Here is a 19,573-nt window from a genome sequence, read left to right on the forward strand (position 1 = left end):
ATGACCTCACTCACCCTCATCTACAAAACACCATTTTAATCACACAAATTAAAATACAAAAAGATGTTCCGGGTTACTGGATTCGAACTGGCGTCATCGAATTCCCAGCCCTATCATATACCGCTGATCCATCGCTAGACTAATAGACGCGGTGAAATTGCAATCACTTGCGTACTGTGTTCTATTACGTCATACGCTTTTATTAATATTTACTATAACCATAACAAGGTAATCTGATGGGAAATTATTACCACATGCGGTAGTTTAAAAAAAATACGTGTAAAAGAGCTCATTGCGGCCTATTTACAGAATAAATGAGGGACGTATCTGAATATCGAGCATTAATATAACTTATGTTAAAAAGTCGACGGTCAAAATATCGAAAGTAGGTTAGGTTAGGTTCGCTATTTTGACCGTCGATATTTTAACTGATATTTTCAATTTTCGATATCCAGATACGTGCCCAATAAATGATTTGAATTTGAATTTGGTTGTAATGTACTGACTTGTTGGCGGGCTGCTCCCAGTGCGTGGGCATAGCATCAGCGGGCTTGGTTTTCCGTTCGAGCGGCGCGGGCGAGCCCGCCGCCCGCTCCGCCGGGCACGCGCACGACTTCAGAGACGGCTGGCTTAGCTCTGCGACAAATAACAGAATAAACTATAGTACAGGTCGATTCAAAAGAGCTGGCACGAATAGATTTATTATGACGACCAGATGGCCAAGTGGTTAGAGAACCTGACTACGAATCTTGAGGTCCCGGGTTCGATTCCCGTGTCGGGGCAGATATTTGTATGAAAAATACGAATGTTTGTTCTCGGGTCTTGGGTGTTTAATATGTATTTAATTATGTATCTATCTATATAATGATATTTATCCGTTGCTTAGTACCCATAACACAAGCTTTGCTAAGCTTACTCTGGGACTAGGTCAATTGGTGTGAATTGTCCCGTGATATTTATTTTATTTTATTGAATGAGCGAATGAAAGTATCTATCTTGTTACCTATTTTAATAAACTTCACACAAATGTGAAAATGACAGATGCATGACGCATATTATTTACTAGCTTTTGCCCGCGGCTTCGCTCGTGTAGAATTCGGTCATATCGAAAATACAAACTGAAACATAGATGCACAGAAAAACTAGAAAAAGAGACCAGCGCTGGGAATCGGACCCAGGTCCTCAGCATTCCGTGCTGCGTGCTATACCTCTACACCACTGGACAGGAGTACAGACACATATTTTTCCTATGCACCACATATCTCAGCTTGTTTGTTTTTCTTATTTAGTCACTTAAGCAGTTGTGGTATTTCTGTGCATCTATGTTTCAGTTTGTATTATCGATATGGATTTTACGGGATGACCGTAAAAGTAACAAAATTCGGAGTTGAAATAAAAAAATCAAAAAGACTCTAAAAACCAATCTGAATTCGGTTATCGCGCGTTGATATGGATATGGTCCAGCAGTGGTGTAGCGGTATAGCACACGGCACGGAATGCCGAGGACCTGGGTTCGATTCCCAGTGCTGGTCTTATTTTTCTGGTTTTTCTGTGCATCTATATTTCAGTTTGTATTTTCAATTTAGGTTTTACGGGATGACCGTAAAAGTAAAAATTTGGAATTGAAATAAAAAGATTCCAAAAAACCAATCTTGATATGGATAGCGTCAACTGCCCTATCGTAATCTTTAACTCTATATACTCTAAAGTTGTGACCTCTGGTGGCGTGCGGCGGCGGCATGACGATCATGGGCGGGATGCGCTTGCAGACGTGGTACTGCGCCTCCACAGTGTTGAGGACTATGCGCACGAGCGCTTGCACCTGCGCGCACAGCGTGCCCGTGCCGTAGTGGTACTGGAACACATAGTGTTGTTTATACTTGTTTTTCTACTACTATACTGTAATCTGTGATTTACTTAATCACGAACAGTAATTATTATTATTATTTGCAGGTGGTAGGACCTTGTGCAAGGTCCGCCCGGATTGCTACCACCATCTTGCTCGCTAATCCTGCCGTGAAGCAGCAGTGCTTGCACTGTTGTGTTTCGGCGTGGAGAGTAAGACAGCCGGTGAAATTACTGGCACTTGAGGTATCCCATCTTAGGCCTCTAGGTTGGCAACGCATCTGCAATACCCCTGGTGTTGTAGATGTTTACGGGCGGTGGTGATCTCTTACCATTAGGAGACCCACTTGCTCGTTTTCCATCCAGTCGAATAAAAAAAATAAAAAAAAATCTGGAAGTATCTATGTTGAAGAAAAAGTATTGTATGCAACGTTGTATAACTAAATCAAAAAAAGCTCGTGGCGTCTTTTTCTTACGATGTTCGCTAAAGCTCACATCGTAACACACGCCACTCACCTTTTTTGAAAACTGTTATACAACTGTTACATAAAATACTTTGAATACTATTATGCAACTGTTACGTAATAGGGTCCTTAAAACCACACTTGTGCTTTTTAGGAATATGCGTATTAAGCACCCGGTCACTTACTTTCTAGTTCCAAACCAGCAAATGAAGGACTGCCATAACTTTTCTTGACTTAAGTGATATTGATGAACTTTGGCTACATATTTATGCACATTTTGATGTTCCCAAATGCTTAACCTTATTTATGACCAGCTGTTTAGCTGTTGCCCGCGATTCCATCCGCGTAGAATTTGTTTATCGCAATCCCGTGGAAAATACGCAATTTTCCGGGATAAAAACAATCCTATCTCCTTCCCCGGGTCTTAAACTATCTGTATACCGAATTTCATCTAAATCACTTCAGTTGTTTACACGTGAAGAGGTAACAAACAAACAAACAGACTTACAAACTAGCATTTTAGTGGGATATTTTTTGGGATAATAGAATATATAAAAACAAAACATATAATATTCATTACGTATAACTTCACTTTCTTTATATTTTTTTAAATATAACATATGTTTGCTATAATGTTCATAAATACATTGAGTATAACGATCAAATTATATAATATTCGAAACCTCTAACAACCAAAACATATAAGTAACATTTCTTTAATCTTACAACGGAAAACATAACGCTCATAAATATAAATACAAAATATATATGTCATTTTTAAGGTTTCCTCGCTGCTATAAAAAAAACCTAACATCGAAGGATAACCTAATATAACTTGGGACGCACCCTATTTTTTGAGCCTATTTGATGTATGTACGTAACTTACCTTATAAAGCACAACGGAGAGCGCCATAAGCCAATGTCTCCTCACATGCGGCTCCAGCGCGTGCAAGGAATGCGTGCACACGCCGCCCGACAGCGGCGCCGGCGCAGACGAGCCCGTGCCGGGGCTGCTGCAGTACTGGAGACCATCATCACCATCATCATCATCTCAGCCTTATACAGTGTTACTGTCAGCCAAACGCCGTGCTAAAAGCCTGTAAAGCCGTGGTAGCCGAGTGGTTTGACCTATGGCCTCTCAAGCAGAGGATCGTGGGTTCAAACCCCGGCTCGCACCTCTGAGTTTATCGAAATTCATGTGCGGAATTACATTTGAAATTTACCACAAGCTTTACGGTGAAGGAAAACATCGTGAGGAAACCTGCACGTACCTGCGAAGCAATTCAATGGTGTGTGTGAAGTTCCCAATCCGCACTGGGCCCGCGTGGGAACTACTGCCCAAGCTCTCTCATCTGAGAGGAGGCCTGTGCCCAGCAGTGGGACGTATATAGGCTGCGATGATGATGATGACTGTCAGCCAGGTTTTTTTTAAGGGAGGTTAAAGCAACGTATTTCCGTAACTTAACCTTGACATTAATTAGTTTAGTTTAGTTATTCATTCAATATAAGATTACATTATAATTTAATTATAAACTAAAATTCAGACTTTGTTAACTTTTTAACTTATAATTGCCAGCAATATAAATTGACAAGTAATAATCAAAGTATCTGTCGCCTGTCATTTACACTTACTTGTCAATTTACTTTGCTGTACATTGCTGGCAATTATAATTTTGTTAAAAAGTTAACAGTCTGAATTTTAGTTTATTAATTAAATTAATGTCATGGTTAAGTTAAAGAAATACGTTAAGTTAACCTCCCTTAAAAAAAGCCTGTCTGCCGGTAACACACTGTATATGACCCATAGCAGAGTACCAGGGTCCTATTTCACCACGCTCACAGCTGTGACTACTACCATGACTATCACAGAGAACCACTTTGAAAATACGCGTATAACGCGTAAACACGAAACACTACAATGAGCTTCCGGTAGGAAGCCCTTGTTGCTCTAAGCACTAACGCCATCTAGCGATATTTCACCTCTGTGAAAACCCTCATTGTAACGCACGACTGTACCTGCAACAGCATCAAAGTCGGCTCGGCGATGCTGGCGCCCATCAAATGGTTCTGGTCCAACACTTGCGGCAAGTTTGCTATGAACGCGTTGAAGATTGATGATTGCCTGCGCAGAAAATACATTATTAAAAAGAAACCTAAAAAACATGCTTTAGACTATGGGAACTGTATTTATAACCCTGGTTCATCTGGAATCGGATGGTCAGTGACGCACCGTATGCGCACCGTTTTCATCGCATGCTCTCTACGCCGCTAAGAGCAAAACCGTATAAAAATAAATATTGTGCACTTATCCGGTTCTGCCAGAATACCCTCGATATGTAAAAGCGCCCTTATACTTTCTTAGTTGGCTGGGTTATCTTACCTCAGTGTGTGCGGTGAGATGTGGAAGAACTTGTCAACACAGTTGTATCCCAGCAGCAGGAACAGGTGCCTCAGCACCACCTCTTGGGTCTTCAGACACTGCTTGTCCTCATTGGGATGGGCTTGATCGGATCTAGGATCAATTAAGACTTCAAATTAAATTTAAAGCGCGTTAAAGTCCGGGAGTGGGGACTGGTGACGTCACACCGTGCTAAAGTCACGCTAGCGGAACTTTAACTGGTAGATTATCTTCATCAGTTTTTGTTTAATTGATTTAAAAAAAATACAAGTAATAATAATTAAAGTGAATAATAATTTAAATATTTTCTGGTGATCTTACTTCCTTACTGATAGACTAATGATTTTTTTTAGGACCATTCATCCCAGCCTATATACGTTCCCCTGCTGGGCACAAGCCTCCTCTAAAAATGAGAGGCCTTGGGCCATAGTTAAATTCAAATGTAATTTGGCACATGAATATCGATAAACTCAGAGGTGCGAGCCGGGGTTTGAACCCACGATCCTCTGCTTGAGAGGCCATATGTCAAACCACTAGGCCACCACCGCTTAAGACACTAGTCTATTACTGTTCTAAGGTGTTATCTACCGTATCAACAGCACCCCTCTCACCTGGACAAGAACTGCATAAGCAGAAACACCAGCAGGTTTGTGGTCTCTCTGTCAGCCTCCTCCAGGTCCACTGCTTTAGGCATCACCGTCATCATTTCTTCCGTAGACCGCCCCGATAGAGTGTGCAGGCCCTCTGTAGGGTAAACATGTATTAAACCTAACAGGTAGGCAGCAGCAAGGAAATTATTTGACTAAATAAAGTTTTTGGTAAAAAAAATCATTCTTAATACGAGCTTTTTTTGCTGACTGTACTTGTATTGCCACCCAAACTACATTTGCATACCAAATTTCAAGTCGATGCCATAAACCGTTGAAGAGTTCCGTCCTGTGGAGTCGATCCTAACCGGACTACCAGGATGTCACTACCAGATTATTGTATTGTCACGCAATTTACATAAGCATACCAAATTTCAAGTCAATCCAACTACTGGAAGTTGGTCGAATTTAACTTGCAAGATTTGATTACGGACAGACAGACAGACAACGGGACAGGTGAAACTAAATAAAAGCTTGTAATGAACTTAAAATGAAAAAGTTTATTAGAGATGACATGACATGTTGTTATGTGCGTGACCACAATTCTCGTGGCACTATACTTCGTTTCATTTAGCATTAGAAAAAGGGTAAACAATCTTGGCGAGTTTTTTTATTGATTAACGTTTTTAAAAATAGTAACTATTACTTATGACACCAAAAGCATGTAAATGATCATATGTCATGTGTGCGTGTTGAGCTGACTCCTTTTGGCATCACACTACAGCACAACGTCTCTAATTTTTCTCTCTTCTTCTATTACTATTATTATTTCTATTTTGTTTTTACTGTGTTTTTGTTGTGATGTAGTGTGTTTTTTTAGGGTTCCGTAATCAAAATGGCAAAAACGGAACCCTTATAGTTTCGCCATGTCTGTCTGTCTGTCTGTCTGTCGTTCCGTCCGCGGCTTTGCTCAGGGACTATCAGTGCTAGAAAGCTGTAATTTTGCACGAATATATTGTACTGTGCCGACAAAAAAGTACGATAAATATTCAAAAAAAAATTTTTTTATAGTACCTCCCGTAGACGTAGATCGTTGGATAGGTCTTTCAAAATCATTAGGGGGTTGCTAGAACGATTTTCCGATTCAGTCATTTAATTTTGTTGCAAAATATAAGTGCAAACCTCATGAAGTCGAGCGTTTCTCCCCCCCCCCCCCCCTCCCTCTAAAATCTAAACCGGTGGGTGGAAAAATTTGAAAAAATTCAGGATAAGGCTAAGTTTGCTTCAGAATTATTAGTAGTTTAAGAGTGAATAGCAGCCTAAGGTATAAAATATGCCTAAACTTGAAATATTCCGTACAAAATACGAAATCCTTGGAAAAATATTACTTAATTTTTTTTAATGGCTATAGAACCCTATTTCGAGCATGTCCGACACGCTCTTGGCCGGATTTTATGTTAATAAATGTTGTGAGTTTGAGTTTGATGTCCTTGCTAAATGTTACATATTTGCTGTAACTATTTTTCAAAGTTTTTTCAATAATAAGACACGTCGAGATCGCTTATCTTCAATCTAATGCTAAAAAAACGAAGTATAGCTATAGGCTAGTTACCGTGGTTGGAGGGGCGCGGCGGCGCGGGCGCAGGCGCGGCGAGCAGCTGGCCGAGCCCGAAGCGCGACGTCTTCCGTTTGAGGAGCGGCGCCGAGTACTGCCGCGAATACACCTTCTCGCGCTCTGAAATTTTATCAACTTCAAGGGATTTTCGCTACCCTAAGGCCATAATGCCTAACGCTCTGGCGCTCGCGAGCGCATTCACCATCCCTTTCTACCTTCATGCTACACCGATTGACAGAAACAAGTTTTGGTAACAATAAAAAAAATACAAGCTTTTTTTGCTGACTGTACTCTTTGTCGACTTTACTTACATTGTCACCCAAACTATATTTGCATACCAAATTTCAAGTCAACCGTTGAAGAGTTCCATCCTGCGGCCAGACTACCAGGATGTCACTACCAGATTATTGTATTGTCACGCAATTTACATATAAGTATTCCAAATGTCAAGTCAATCTGACTATTGGAAGTTGGTTAAATTTAACTTGCAAGATTTGACTACAGAGCTGCAGAGTACAGACAGACAGACATACAACGGGACAGGTGAAACTAAATAAAAGCTTGTAAAAGAAAGTGGTGAAAACGATTGTGATTCCAAGTGTGCGACAATAACGCAGCTGACAATGGATTTTTAGCCTAAAGGGACGCCCCAGTGTAAATCTAATTACTGGACTGATTACTGGCTATCTGGCCCTCAAATGTATGCCGAAATAGGTAATTTTGTATGTAGAGTGAGCCAATAGTAGATTGATAACCAAGGGTGGAAAGTGACCCATTTCACCTGAGATATTTCTGGCGCTCGAACGAAGTAAGGGCGCCAATAGTTCGAGGGGAAATGGGTAATTTTACCCGAGTTAGACACTCTACTTTTCATTTCGACTGTGAGGAAAGTAAAATAGTACAAAAAAATGAGAATATCATTAAATTGAATTTCAGTATTCAGTAAATTGAATTTACTTATACCCAACCTCCAACGGTACCTTTTCAACCTGGCCACTTGCCTCGGCCGCGTATAAAAAAAAATCGAGTTGGTCACGACCAAGGAGCTTATATACCTACAAAACTGGAGGTTGAACACCAAACGAAGAAGGTTGACCTTTATTACTTATTTATATATTCCATCTCTTTCTTAACCTAACTAAAGAAAGAGATGAAATATGTTCGTGACGTAATAAACATCAAATTTCTTGTTTTGTATATAAGCTTCTTGGTCACGACGACGTGCATCTAGATGGCCATGCCGAAACGTGAAAAAAAGTGTCATTGACGTAACTCAACTATCTTCGACTCCGTGGCTAATCGAAAAATTAAAAAAAAAATACTTTACACCCTAGAGATGAAAACGCATTTTTCCACCCGACTATCTACCCATGAAAATTAAACTTTCCGAACAGGAGAGATGAAAATGTTTTGTTTATATAGATATACCATGCTGGCGGTCGGGCTGCGGCGGCATGGTCGCGGGCGCCGATATGGTCCGCTTGTAGGGCCACTTGGTGCCGAAACTAGCGCTCAGCGTGTTGACAGCCGACACGCTCAGCGCCTCGTGCGCACGTCGCACTTTGTACAGGAACCATTCGGAGCTCGTGTCCGTGCTCACTAGTTCTGGGGGGGAGAGCGGCTTGGGTCATACACGTTGGGTTATTATGAAAAAATAGATATACAGATAGTGTTTAGCGAAGAGAAAATTTAAATCGGTTGAAAATTGGATTTTTCTCAAACGCTTTTCTCTATGCAGCAAGTATGGCGATACTGGCGTGTGACGTCACATGCCAGTATGTCTTTCTCTGTCTAATCTTGAATTTCAAACCTTTATAACTTTGTTATTTGTAAAGGTATCTTAAAAATTGTTTTTCTATTCGATAACAGGCATTGAATAGTTTAATTTATAAAACATATACAAAACAGTCAAATACCGTATTGTTGTGTATAGATATAGAATGATCTAAAATTTATGTTATCGGGAATTCGTTAAAGAAAATAAAGAAAAAAGAATGTGAGATATTTTTGGTTCCATCAGTACCACCTCCTTACTGTAATAAGACTAAACAAACTAAAGGTATATCCGTAAGTATGTTATATGACTTATATAAAATGACCTCGTCCATTATTTTTTTAAACTTTATTTATTTTGACACGTTTCCTCACGGTCTACATCCCATAACAAATACAACGTGCACCTGACGCGTAGATAAAATATAAAGGCTTTCAATAGAAGAACTAGCAACAACTAACAATAGTTTTCTTGTAGTTGTAGTTTCTAAAATATACAACAATAAGTTTTCTGATAATCTATTCCAATCCCGTTGGAATTTGGGATATCAGAAACAAAAAAATCAAACGCTAAGAAGGGTCTATTTCACCACACTTCCTAATATTTTACATGACAGACATATTGTTTCTAAAAAACAAAGATGACATCACAGATATCTCCCACATAAAATATCAGATACAAGGGAGTGGTGAAACGGTCTATAAATACTTAACGTCAAGTAATAATTACCTCTCAAATTGTTAAATCTACGCTCTTATTGGAGTTTATCTGGGCCTCCAAGAACAGAGCTTCGAATCTGTTGAGGAAGAACTGCCACGACAGAATGTTCCTGTCGCTGAGGGTGTTGTGGAGCTGGTACACGCACTGCAGCACCATGGCCGGTCCACGATCACCAGGTCGAACTGCGTCTCCAAGCAGTACACCAAACTATGGGGCAGATTTAAACGGTAAAGCTGAAAGACTTCATCGAAACATCAACGGTAAAGTTATTTATGTGGCTGGTGCATAATGAGAGGCATTAAAGTACGATCACACGAATGTTTTAATGCCTAATTATGTATAGCCAACACTATGCTGAGCTGGGACCGCTTCGCGAGTTCGCATATTGTTGTATTTTCGTATTATTTTTGTGTGTTTAGCGAATAAATATTTTCTATTTCTATTATTTCTATTTTATAGCCGCATACATAACTTTATCTACATGCATATAAGTTTTCTATAATATGTTCAGATATGCCTGTATTTTTAAGTTAGTGTTACTGATAACTACTTGAAGTACTACCAAAGCTTAAATAAAACAGATAAAAAACTAGTTTTATTTATAATAATAATTATCTACATGCATGTTATAAGTTTTCTACAATATGTACAGATATGCATTGTTAAAAAAAGTATTACCGATACTTTAATGTAAACATTAAGATGCACTGTACTTTAATGTGAACATTAAGATGCACCCGCAGATACCAGGTTTCTTAATAAAGGCCATTTGATAGTCGTTTCTGAACATATAATAGGGAAGTTATGATATGCATGTAGATAAAACGTTTTAAACTTTCGTAATTTTCACTCATAGTCAAAATACCACTCAAATGTTCGGAGGGACGATCGGACGTTTTAGTGGTGTCGGTGTGATGGGGTGACAAATAAAAATGACCAAGTGCGGGTAGTTCGTGATACGAGTGCCGGTACTTTTTGTGATCAAGTGCGGGTAGTTCGAAGGACTCGCGCTGCTAGGCAGACTTGACACCCTACACTTCAGTCTACTCGTGACCACGGCCACTGTAATGTGGTTGAAACGTCGAGGTAAATGCCACTCGTGTGTTTTAGCGTGATAAGTCCCGTTTGTGGTATTTTGACTATCAAGAGTAAAGCCAGACGAGCGTTTAACCTTTTACATGAGGAGGTTAAGTTCAGATTGTGGCATAGGCATGCGTTGAGTCAATTAGGGCAAGCAGCGCCTGGAGCTGCCTACCGTACTGGGAGGAGGGGGTTGTGAATTGTCCAATGCACGTCAGTGGATTGTACCACATAGTAACGCAAAGTGAGTTGTACGCACGTGCTTCGTGATCGTGATAAGACAATCTGGAAAACAAAAGCTAAAAGCAACCAAACATTAGGGCTTCTTTGATAGAGTAGTTGGCGTTAGCATCGGAAGAAAGAAACATTTATTCACTACTAAACTAGCGTTCACCCGCGGCTTCGCACGCGTAAATCATTAGATACAGCAGTTGAATCGAAATTCCGGGATTTTATTAAATTCTCGTGGGAATTCTCTAAAATTACATAGTGGTCATTGATGTTAAATTAAAACACTCATGCCAAATTTCATGACCCTACACCCAGCGGTTGTTATTTAGAGATTTTATCCTATACCGTTGGGATATCGGGATTAAAGTATCCAGGTTAAAAACTAACTTTTTGCCAAACTTCATTCTAATCCGTCTAGCGGTTTCAGCGTGAAGAAGTAACAAACATACTCACTCACTCACAAACTTTCACATTTATAATATTAGTAGGATTCGCAAAAACTTACAGCACATGGAGTATACAACTTGAAAATAAAAAGCAAATAAAAAAAGCAAGTCTTTGCGAAATTGAAACAGTCTCAGATCAGCAAAGTGTTGCCCGAACAGGCCAACGCTTTTCTTACGCTGCATTGCATTGCGAGGTCCTTTCACAATTTTGACAGATGTGTCACGTTTGTGATTGATATTAAATGAGCCAATCGCAAGCAAGACTGTAACGTCAAACGGACTTCACGACACTAACGCCATCTAGTGACATTAAACTTACATCAATAGCGTTGTCGTGTATGGTGCCAATATACAGGGTGGCCCGCTGCGCGACGTACACATTGATGTCGTCCATGCTGGAGATGAGATAGCAGAAGGCCGTCGCGAGGGCCGTCTGCAACGGCAGACTGGTCTTGATTGGCGAGCCGTCCATGAATCTGGAGAAGAAAACATAGGAAAGTAAAAAACCGGCCAAGTGCGAATCGGACTCGCGCACGAATGGTTCCGTATCATTATTTATACAACGTTAGGCATTAGCAAAAAACGGCAAAACAATCACGTTTGCTGTATGGGAGCCCCCTTAAATATTAATTTTATTCTGTTTTTTAGTATTCGTTGTTATAGCGGCCACAGTACTACATAATCTGTGAAAATTTCAAGTGTCTTAATATTACGACTCAAGAGATAGAGCCCTGTGACAGACGACCGACAGACAGACAGACAGACAGCGGAGTCTCAGTAATGAGTTCCGTTGGTAATGGCTCAATGGCTCAGTAATGGGAACCCTAAAATTCGCCTCACCTGATGATGACGGTGACCTTCTCCAAGGCGCGGAAGCGCACGCGCGCGTCGCGGTGGTGGAACTGGTCGCGCACGAGCGCGCAGAACACGTCGCCGCCGCCCGCCAGCGAGCAGCAGTGCAGCAGCACCGGCACCGCCACCGAACAGATGGCCGAGTGGGACGCGTCGCACACGTTCCACAAGCTATAGGACAATGAGATGAGATGACAAATGAGAAAGGAATGCCTGATTAACTCATCAGCCCACATCCATCGACTGCTGAGTAAAGGCCACTTCATTTTCACGCCACTTTGCCCGGTCCTTTCATCATCATCATCCATGTCATCCGACCAACCCACTTTTCTTCGACCCATTGGCCACCACTCCGTAACTGCTTTCGACCACAAGTTGCCCGCCCATGTCAACTTCAATTGTATTATCCTCTTGCCCACATCCACAAATCTAGTCCGTTTCCGAATTTCAGAGTTGGGGATGTGATCAAGAAGTGTAATGCCGAGCATAGCTCGCTCCATGGCTCTTTGTTTTTATTTGGTGCATGCCCTCATGAGCGTCCATGTTTCAGAACTGTAAGTTAAGACGGGCAAGACACTGGTCAAAAACTATTGACTATAAAACGATTGACTCAGGGGTCACTTTTCCTTCAAACGTGGGTATGTCGCGCCTTTCTGTAAATACTGTTCTTTCTAAATGGTTACTTAGCTCATGACCATGGTATCGCTCTTGTTGCAATGCAAAGATACGATTCAGTGGTGGCAGTGAGAGCAGCAATCATTATCAGATATTCAGTCAGCTTCGCCGAAAAACCAGAGCCACTGACATTGCTCGAATGGCAACAGACGGCAACATCGCTCGAAGAGCACATAACCTATGGAGGAGAAAGGTGCTCAAACTAGAAGACGCAGCGTTGGCAGGCCTCCCACTAGATAGACTGACGTCATTGCGGGACTAGCGGACAACCAATGGATGCAGCTGGCAAATTGTCGGTCATTGTGGCGCTCTAAGGGGGAAACCTTTATCCAATAGTGGACGTCTTCCGGCTGATGATAATCAGTTCATATTGTCTTAGTAACATGTACTAACTTGTCGATAAGCAGGTTCTCCTGGCACCAGATGAGGAAGCCGCGATGGTCAGCCAGCGCGTCCGCGTTGAGGACCAACACTTGGAGACACTGCAGCAGGTGGTACAGCACGTTCGGATGAGAGGTATTCTTCAGCTCCTGGCGAATACAAACATAAACGGGGTTACAGATGTAGCTAATGATGTTGTGCCATCGTATTTTATCCAAAAAGGTTCGTATTTGGTTTCTCAACTAGCTTAGCCATTGGGGGAGACCTAATCAACACTGGACGGCCTACGGCTGATATGATGATGATGATGATGAATAAGCCTAGAATTCAAGGTGTAAGGCACATACTTGCAACAGCTGGTGTATATACTGCAGCTCCTGAGGCAGCTCGTCGATGCAGAAGTGGAACTTGCCAGCAGACGTTGGCCAGAAGTTGGTCATGTCGTCATCAACCGATTCTGCCATTGCTTCATGGTCGCCTAGTAGATTGGGGGTCGAAACCTGGTAAACAACCGATCTCTGTGTATCTGTTTTCTGTATAGCTTACTATTTCTGATGTACAATAAAGAGTCTTTGCATAGTATTGTATATATCTTAATAGCAGCATAGCCGTGGAGGCCTAATGGTCAGATCTATGGACTCTCAAGCAGAGAGGACCGTGGTTCAAACCCGGGCTCGCATCTCTGAGTTGTTGCGTGAGGTTTTTAAGTGTGGCTTTTAAAAGTCTGTTATTACGGGCGTGAAAACAAAGTTTAGATTAAAATCATATTTAATACACCTTAAAACTGTACCATAAAAATATCGAGCATGCCACAGTGTTGCATAGTCGCCGTTTTGTTCGGAAAAATGGGAGAACAAAGGTTTCCGAAAGACAAAACTGTCTCAAAACACATTCATTGCCCCGGAACGCATATTTGCCATAATTAATTTCAGATATTGCAAAATATTCACAAAACTATTCTAATTATAAATAAAACCGCGTAGCTCACCCAAAAACTATGAGATTTGACATTTCGGAGACCTCACGCTACACTAGCGCCTCTAGCGGCGAATTCATACGCGATAGCCCTCATTCCACTGGGCCTCGTCATATCCCGCCTATACTTACGTCAGCAATAGCAGTAACGATGTCAGGGTCGGGCAGCGTGATGCTGATGGTGTGTGCTGTGGCCATAATCGGAGCGTCTGGTCGCCACATCGAGTTATTTTGTGATCGTCTCCACCGTACCCACCTCACTCCTTACCTTTTTTTTTTTTATTCTATTGGATGGCAAACGAGCAAGTGGGTCTCCTGATGGTAAGAGATCACCACCGCCCATAGACACCTGCAACACCAGGGGGATTGCAGATGCGTTGCCAACCTAGAGGCCTAAGATGGGATACCTCAAGTGCCAGTAATTTCACCGGCGGTCTTACTCTCACGCCGAAACACAACAGTTACATCTAACTACCTTACGCTACATCTAACTACCTTAAATATAGACAAAGACCAGACCGTCTGAACGTCGTATCCCGTCGATACTTACGTCAGCAGTAGCAGTAGCGACGTCAGTGTCAGTAAGCGTGATGGTGTGAGCAGTGACCATGGTCGGGGCGTCGTTCGGCGGCAGACTGGTCGCCATGTCGAGTTGTTCCGTGATCGTCTCCACTGTAGCTGTCATTATCTTCAAAAGGAAAAGATGAACCAAAATGTTGGCACCATCAGGCCTTTGGTAGGTAGTTCTAATAGCTATTCAACTGCTTTAAGTATCCTGTCGCATATATTGAAATTAAAATAACTTTTAATTGTACCGCAAGCAAATTATTTTATGAAAACTTTTCGCTCGGTTTGACTCATTTTTTCAATACATACAAATAATGATACTGTTAGCTGTTGAAACGCATGTAGAGCCATTTGCTTAACGCGCGCGTCATCAGAAACTCATTCACCATCCCTTTTTAACACAACCGATATACTGTTTGACAAAAAGAAATGGTGAACGGTAATTGCGTTTTTATATAATGTTTGCAAGTTACAGCAATAAAAGTTTTTTTTTAAACCGTGGGATGGATTTTATTTTGATGTAAATAAGCATGATAATATTTAATATCTTTATTAATTATTTAAATTTATCGTGTATTTAATTATTTAAGAAATTACTACGACAATTTTTTATTTCACTAATTTTTAAGGGCATATCGACAAAAAATAACAATTAATTATTTTTTTTAATTCTCAATCGACGCCTTCTTGTACTTTTCTTGTAGATATACCCGTATTTTTATTATTAACAGAAATTAGCAAAATAAATGTATCAAGAGCTAAGTAAAGTCACGAAACGAAAAATAACGACTTCATTAAACTTATCGAAACAGCTACATATAACATTAAAAGCTACATTTTATAGGCACGGAAATTGACTCGGCCAAGTTCAAATTTATAAATAACAACACAGGTAAAGCTGGGGTTCAGAGTACAGCAACAGTGACGCGACGACCGTGACCTTGCGTTAGAGCAGCAGGTAATAAATATAAGTCAAAAACGCTCCGTACATTTTCGAAGGTACCACTATGCGTTTCAAAGAACATTAGGATTAGATTAACTGCCAGCTGTGAAGTTTTTGAAATTTAAACACGATCAATGTGCTACTGAACTAAAAACAATTAACTGAATTTAAAAAAAGAGATTCTCAATTCAGCTACAGGTCTTTCTGACCCACCTAAAACACATGGAATTTTTATTTACTGCAAAAAACAGCGAGTGTCAGACAAGTCAAGGTATACCATCCACCTGGAGAGAGATTTCTCTTGTGCTGTTTTAGGTTGAGGTGTTTTAGGGTGGTATACAAAGATGTCTTGCGACTAAAGCCGAGTTTAGACTTGCAAGAAAAACGTCCAAGGTGCATTACATTGCGAGGCCGTAAAGCCAACGAGTTTGTAGTGGTCAATCGAGCGCCGCAATGTAATGCAACTAGCACGATTTTTCTTGCAAGTCTTAACTCAGCTCAATGTTTTTTGAAAAGCAAAATATAGGCCACTGTTTAGAGGGATAACAATAACGCAAAGTATTTACATTGATCTGTCGCTCTGTCGCGTCATTGTCGCGGCGGTTTTGACACCACTGACGCTTACTCCAGAACTCCATATAGTTGAATGAAGTCTTAAAAACGTGAAGCAATAAGATCCATGTCGTTGAATGCTTAGTTTACAATCAAATCTTTTTAGCCATTGATACTTTCAGTTCAGTACAGGCAAACCAACCCAACGAACTTTAACGAATTTTAGAGACTCCTTAACTCAAAAAATCTTTTTAATTTAAGATTAGAAGCTAAGGTTAATCAAGTTAATTATGCGATTTTTATTGAAATAAACAGTTTAAAGTTTTTTTTTTAAACTGAAATATTCCAGATTAATTTTAACATTTTCCGAATATCAAAAGAAAAAAACGGTGTCACAGTCAATTTGCTCCAAAACTACCGAACCGATTAAGTTCAAAATTGGTACGCTTATGTAAGACGGTGACCCAAAGAGGTACGCGAACCGTAAATAAATGAATTTTAAACATGAAGCTACATTTAGGCGGTGAAATAGAATAAAAATACAAAGCTATATCGTGTGTCATGTTAAATCACTTAAATCAGTCTTCTCCAAAGTGGGCGATAACGCCCCCTTGTGGGCGCTGGAGACCTAGAGGGGGGCGGTTAGGGACCCAGAAAAAATCTCGTTCAGAATATAGGTTTAATTAAATTTCATATTATTGTAATGAAACTCAGAGATGCTCGGACACTGATTTATTTTTCTCTGTACACTTGGTAACACGGTTAAGTATCGACTGCCTTCAGAACACCATATTTCCTTCCAATCACAACTTTTCCCCACCACTGTTACTGTACAGTCACCGCTATGACTCCTATAGTCAATACAATACCTTTTTATTTGATTAACACCTTTATAATGAATTTTATTAATTTATTCATTTATTAAATTTACCAAAAATAATAACTTTACCGATTAGCAATTGTAACAAGTAATGGCACTTATACCCATCTAAAAATTAGAATTTAAATGTGACAACGTGACAATCTGTGATCAGTTGAAATACTATTTTACCTGACTAACTTAAAATAACGTAAAAATACTTATCAATTTTAAAAATCACAACATTCGGCCATCCGACTGCGTGCTATCTCCGGAGCACGCAAAATCACAACATTAGTACTTACACCTATTAGGTAGAATATCAACGTTACACTTATTCGAATTCCTCCTTAACTTTAAATTTATTATGTTAGCGATGTTTTACAATAAGTTAATAACTGATTCCAAATAATTAAAATTAACATAATTATTGCATTAGGATCACTAATTCTCACCTTACGCTATTCTTATTTTAACCAAATCTTTATAATCTTAATGTTAATTAATATGATTCAACAGATCGATTATGTACAAACATTAATAATTATGCAACTACTAGATAAATGGAATGGTGGCCGTAGAGGCCTTATTCGCACTAAACAACATTACCTTCATGGATTACAATACAAATAGTAGTTTGATTTTTAAGCTTAATCAGAATCTGAATTGCTACCTAAATCAGATGTGGCAGACTCAGAACCAGACGACCTATTAACTTCCAGCGCTTGAACATGGATCCAATGTCTCATCCTATCCGACGCAACCACACTTTCATACTTTTTTGAATTGATCCCCGCTACGTTAGCAATCTTATAACGGTCGTTCCCCAAGCATTCTATCACTTTGTATGGACCGATGAACTTAGGTAAGAGTTTTTTGCTTTTTCCGTCGTTTTTGAAACTAGTTTGGTGATCTTTACTAAATCACCCACCGAATATAAGACGGCTGGGGATCTTTTCAAATCATACAACTGCTTTTGTCGTTTTTGATTGTGTTTAATATTAGCTGACGCCTCTTTCCTAAGTTCATCAAGTACTACAACGGGGTCTTCTGGTGACGAGTTAGATTGTCTACTAACTTCACCCATATCGAGCGTATCGGATGTCATTGGCAAGTCCTGATTAATAAGTTCCCTATCATCGGAGGCCCTCGTAGAAGAGGTAAGAGGAGGTAATTTTATACCTAAGTCATCATTATCAGCTACTACTGAAGTTGACTCATTTTGAATATCCACGTTTTCAGGTGTCAGTTTGTTATCGATAGGGCCGTTTAACTTGATGCCAAAGAGTAATTCAGCTGCACTTTTTTTTGTAGTTGCGTTAATAGTATTATTCATGCCCCATTGTATTTTACCCAATTGCTTGTCCCAATCACGATCATCATTACCAGAGTTCTGTGTAGACAGGGCAGTGAGAATAGTTTGATTAAATCTCTCTGCTTGCCCATTTGCCCTGGGACAAGCAACTGCGTTGAGTACATGCTTAATACCCCTCGCAACACAAAATTCCTTGAATTTAGCTGAAGTAAAGGCTGACCCTCGATCTGAAATAATCCTACTCGGTACTACAAAGTCATTAAATAGGCTATCTAATACTTTAATGACGTTTTTTGTTTTTGTGTCTCTGACCGGTCTAGCAAAAGCGTATTTTGTGAATCCGTCAACTATAGTCAAGATGTAATTGTTGCCAGTTTTACTTCGTACAAATGGACCTAAATGATCCAAATGTAGTGTGTGGAACGGCTGTTCCACCTTATTAATGGGGTGCAGGTAACCGGAGCGTGTTTTGGCTGCGCTATCTTTATTATATGCGCAACTTATGCAAGCTGCAACGTATTTTTTTACAAAGCGTCTTAACTTAGGAAACCAGTAGCGGCTCTGAACACGCTCCAGCGTCTTTGCAATCCCAAAATGTCCTACGTCATCATGGTTCGCCCTACAAACTTGCCACCTCGCGTCTTTGGGGACGACTAGACGAAGTTCGTCACCTACCTTCCGATGTAGGGAGTGGTTTTTAATTACGAAATTCTTTTTAATTTCTAAGACTCCAGGGTCTAGGCCCGGTTTTAGGATTTTAAAAATTCGTTCTAATTCAGGGTCGGCCATTTGCAACGTGAGGATCCAGTTATCGGTATTAATACTTAAGACACTAGCAACTGTAGTCGCGTGAGACTGTTCCTGGGGGTTACGACTTAGCGCGTCGACGTGACCCATGCGACACCCCGGACGATACTCTATGTTAAAATCATATTCGCTTATTAACAGCCACCAACGCGCTATCCGTGGGATCAAATCTCTCTTTGTCAAAGTGGTTCGGAGGGCGTTACAGTCTGTATAAACCGTGAATTTAAGCCCCAAAAGGTATGATCGGAACTTTTTTAGTGAACAAACCACAGCTAGGGTTTCCAATTCGTAGGAATGGAAATGGCGTTCTTCTGGTGAAGTCTGCCGACTAAAATACGCGACGGGTTTTAACACTCTAGGACTAACCTGCCACTGCATGAGGATACCGCCCAAACCCAATGCACTAGCGTCAGTGTGTACTTCAGTGTCTAATTCGGGATCATACAATGCCAATAAGGGACGTTCAACGAGGCTTCTTTTTAAGGTT

At 40.4% G+C, this 19,573-nt stretch overlaps 1 protein-coding gene across 1 annotated transcript in view; it reads right to left on the reverse strand.

The window, feature by feature from the left end:
* The window catches only part of LOC141439436 (protein unc-79 homolog), a 47,367-nt gene extending 28,191 nt beyond the window's left edge, over positions 1 to 19,176 (reverse strand). The window contains 16 exon segments of the mRNA XM_074103722.1: positions 507 to 636; positions 1,717 to 1,855; positions 3,196 to 3,330; positions 4,326 to 4,431; positions 4,690 to 4,821; positions 5,319 to 5,451; positions 6,907 to 7,029; positions 8,338 to 8,530; positions 9,413 to 9,558; positions 9,561 to 9,610; positions 11,469 to 11,636; positions 12,001 to 12,183; positions 13,081 to 13,217; positions 13,416 to 13,568; positions 14,594 to 14,731; positions 18,955 to 19,176. Of these exon segments, the coding sequence (XP_073959823.1) occupies positions 507 to 636; positions 1,717 to 1,855; positions 3,196 to 3,330; positions 4,326 to 4,431; positions 4,690 to 4,821; positions 5,319 to 5,451; positions 6,907 to 7,029; positions 8,338 to 8,530; positions 9,413 to 9,558; positions 9,561 to 9,610; positions 11,469 to 11,636; positions 12,001 to 12,183; positions 13,081 to 13,217; positions 13,416 to 13,568; positions 14,594 to 14,731; positions 18,955 to 19,176 (2,288 nt within the window).
* Positions 19,177 to 19,573: the final 397 nt, after the last annotated feature.

This window comes from Choristoneura fumiferana, chromosome 20 (assembly GCF_025370935.1).
Source record: "Choristoneura fumiferana chromosome 20, NRCan_CFum_1, whole genome shotgun sequence".
Lineage (NCBI taxonomy): Eukaryota > Metazoa > Arthropoda > Insecta > Lepidoptera > Tortricidae > Choristoneura > Choristoneura fumiferana.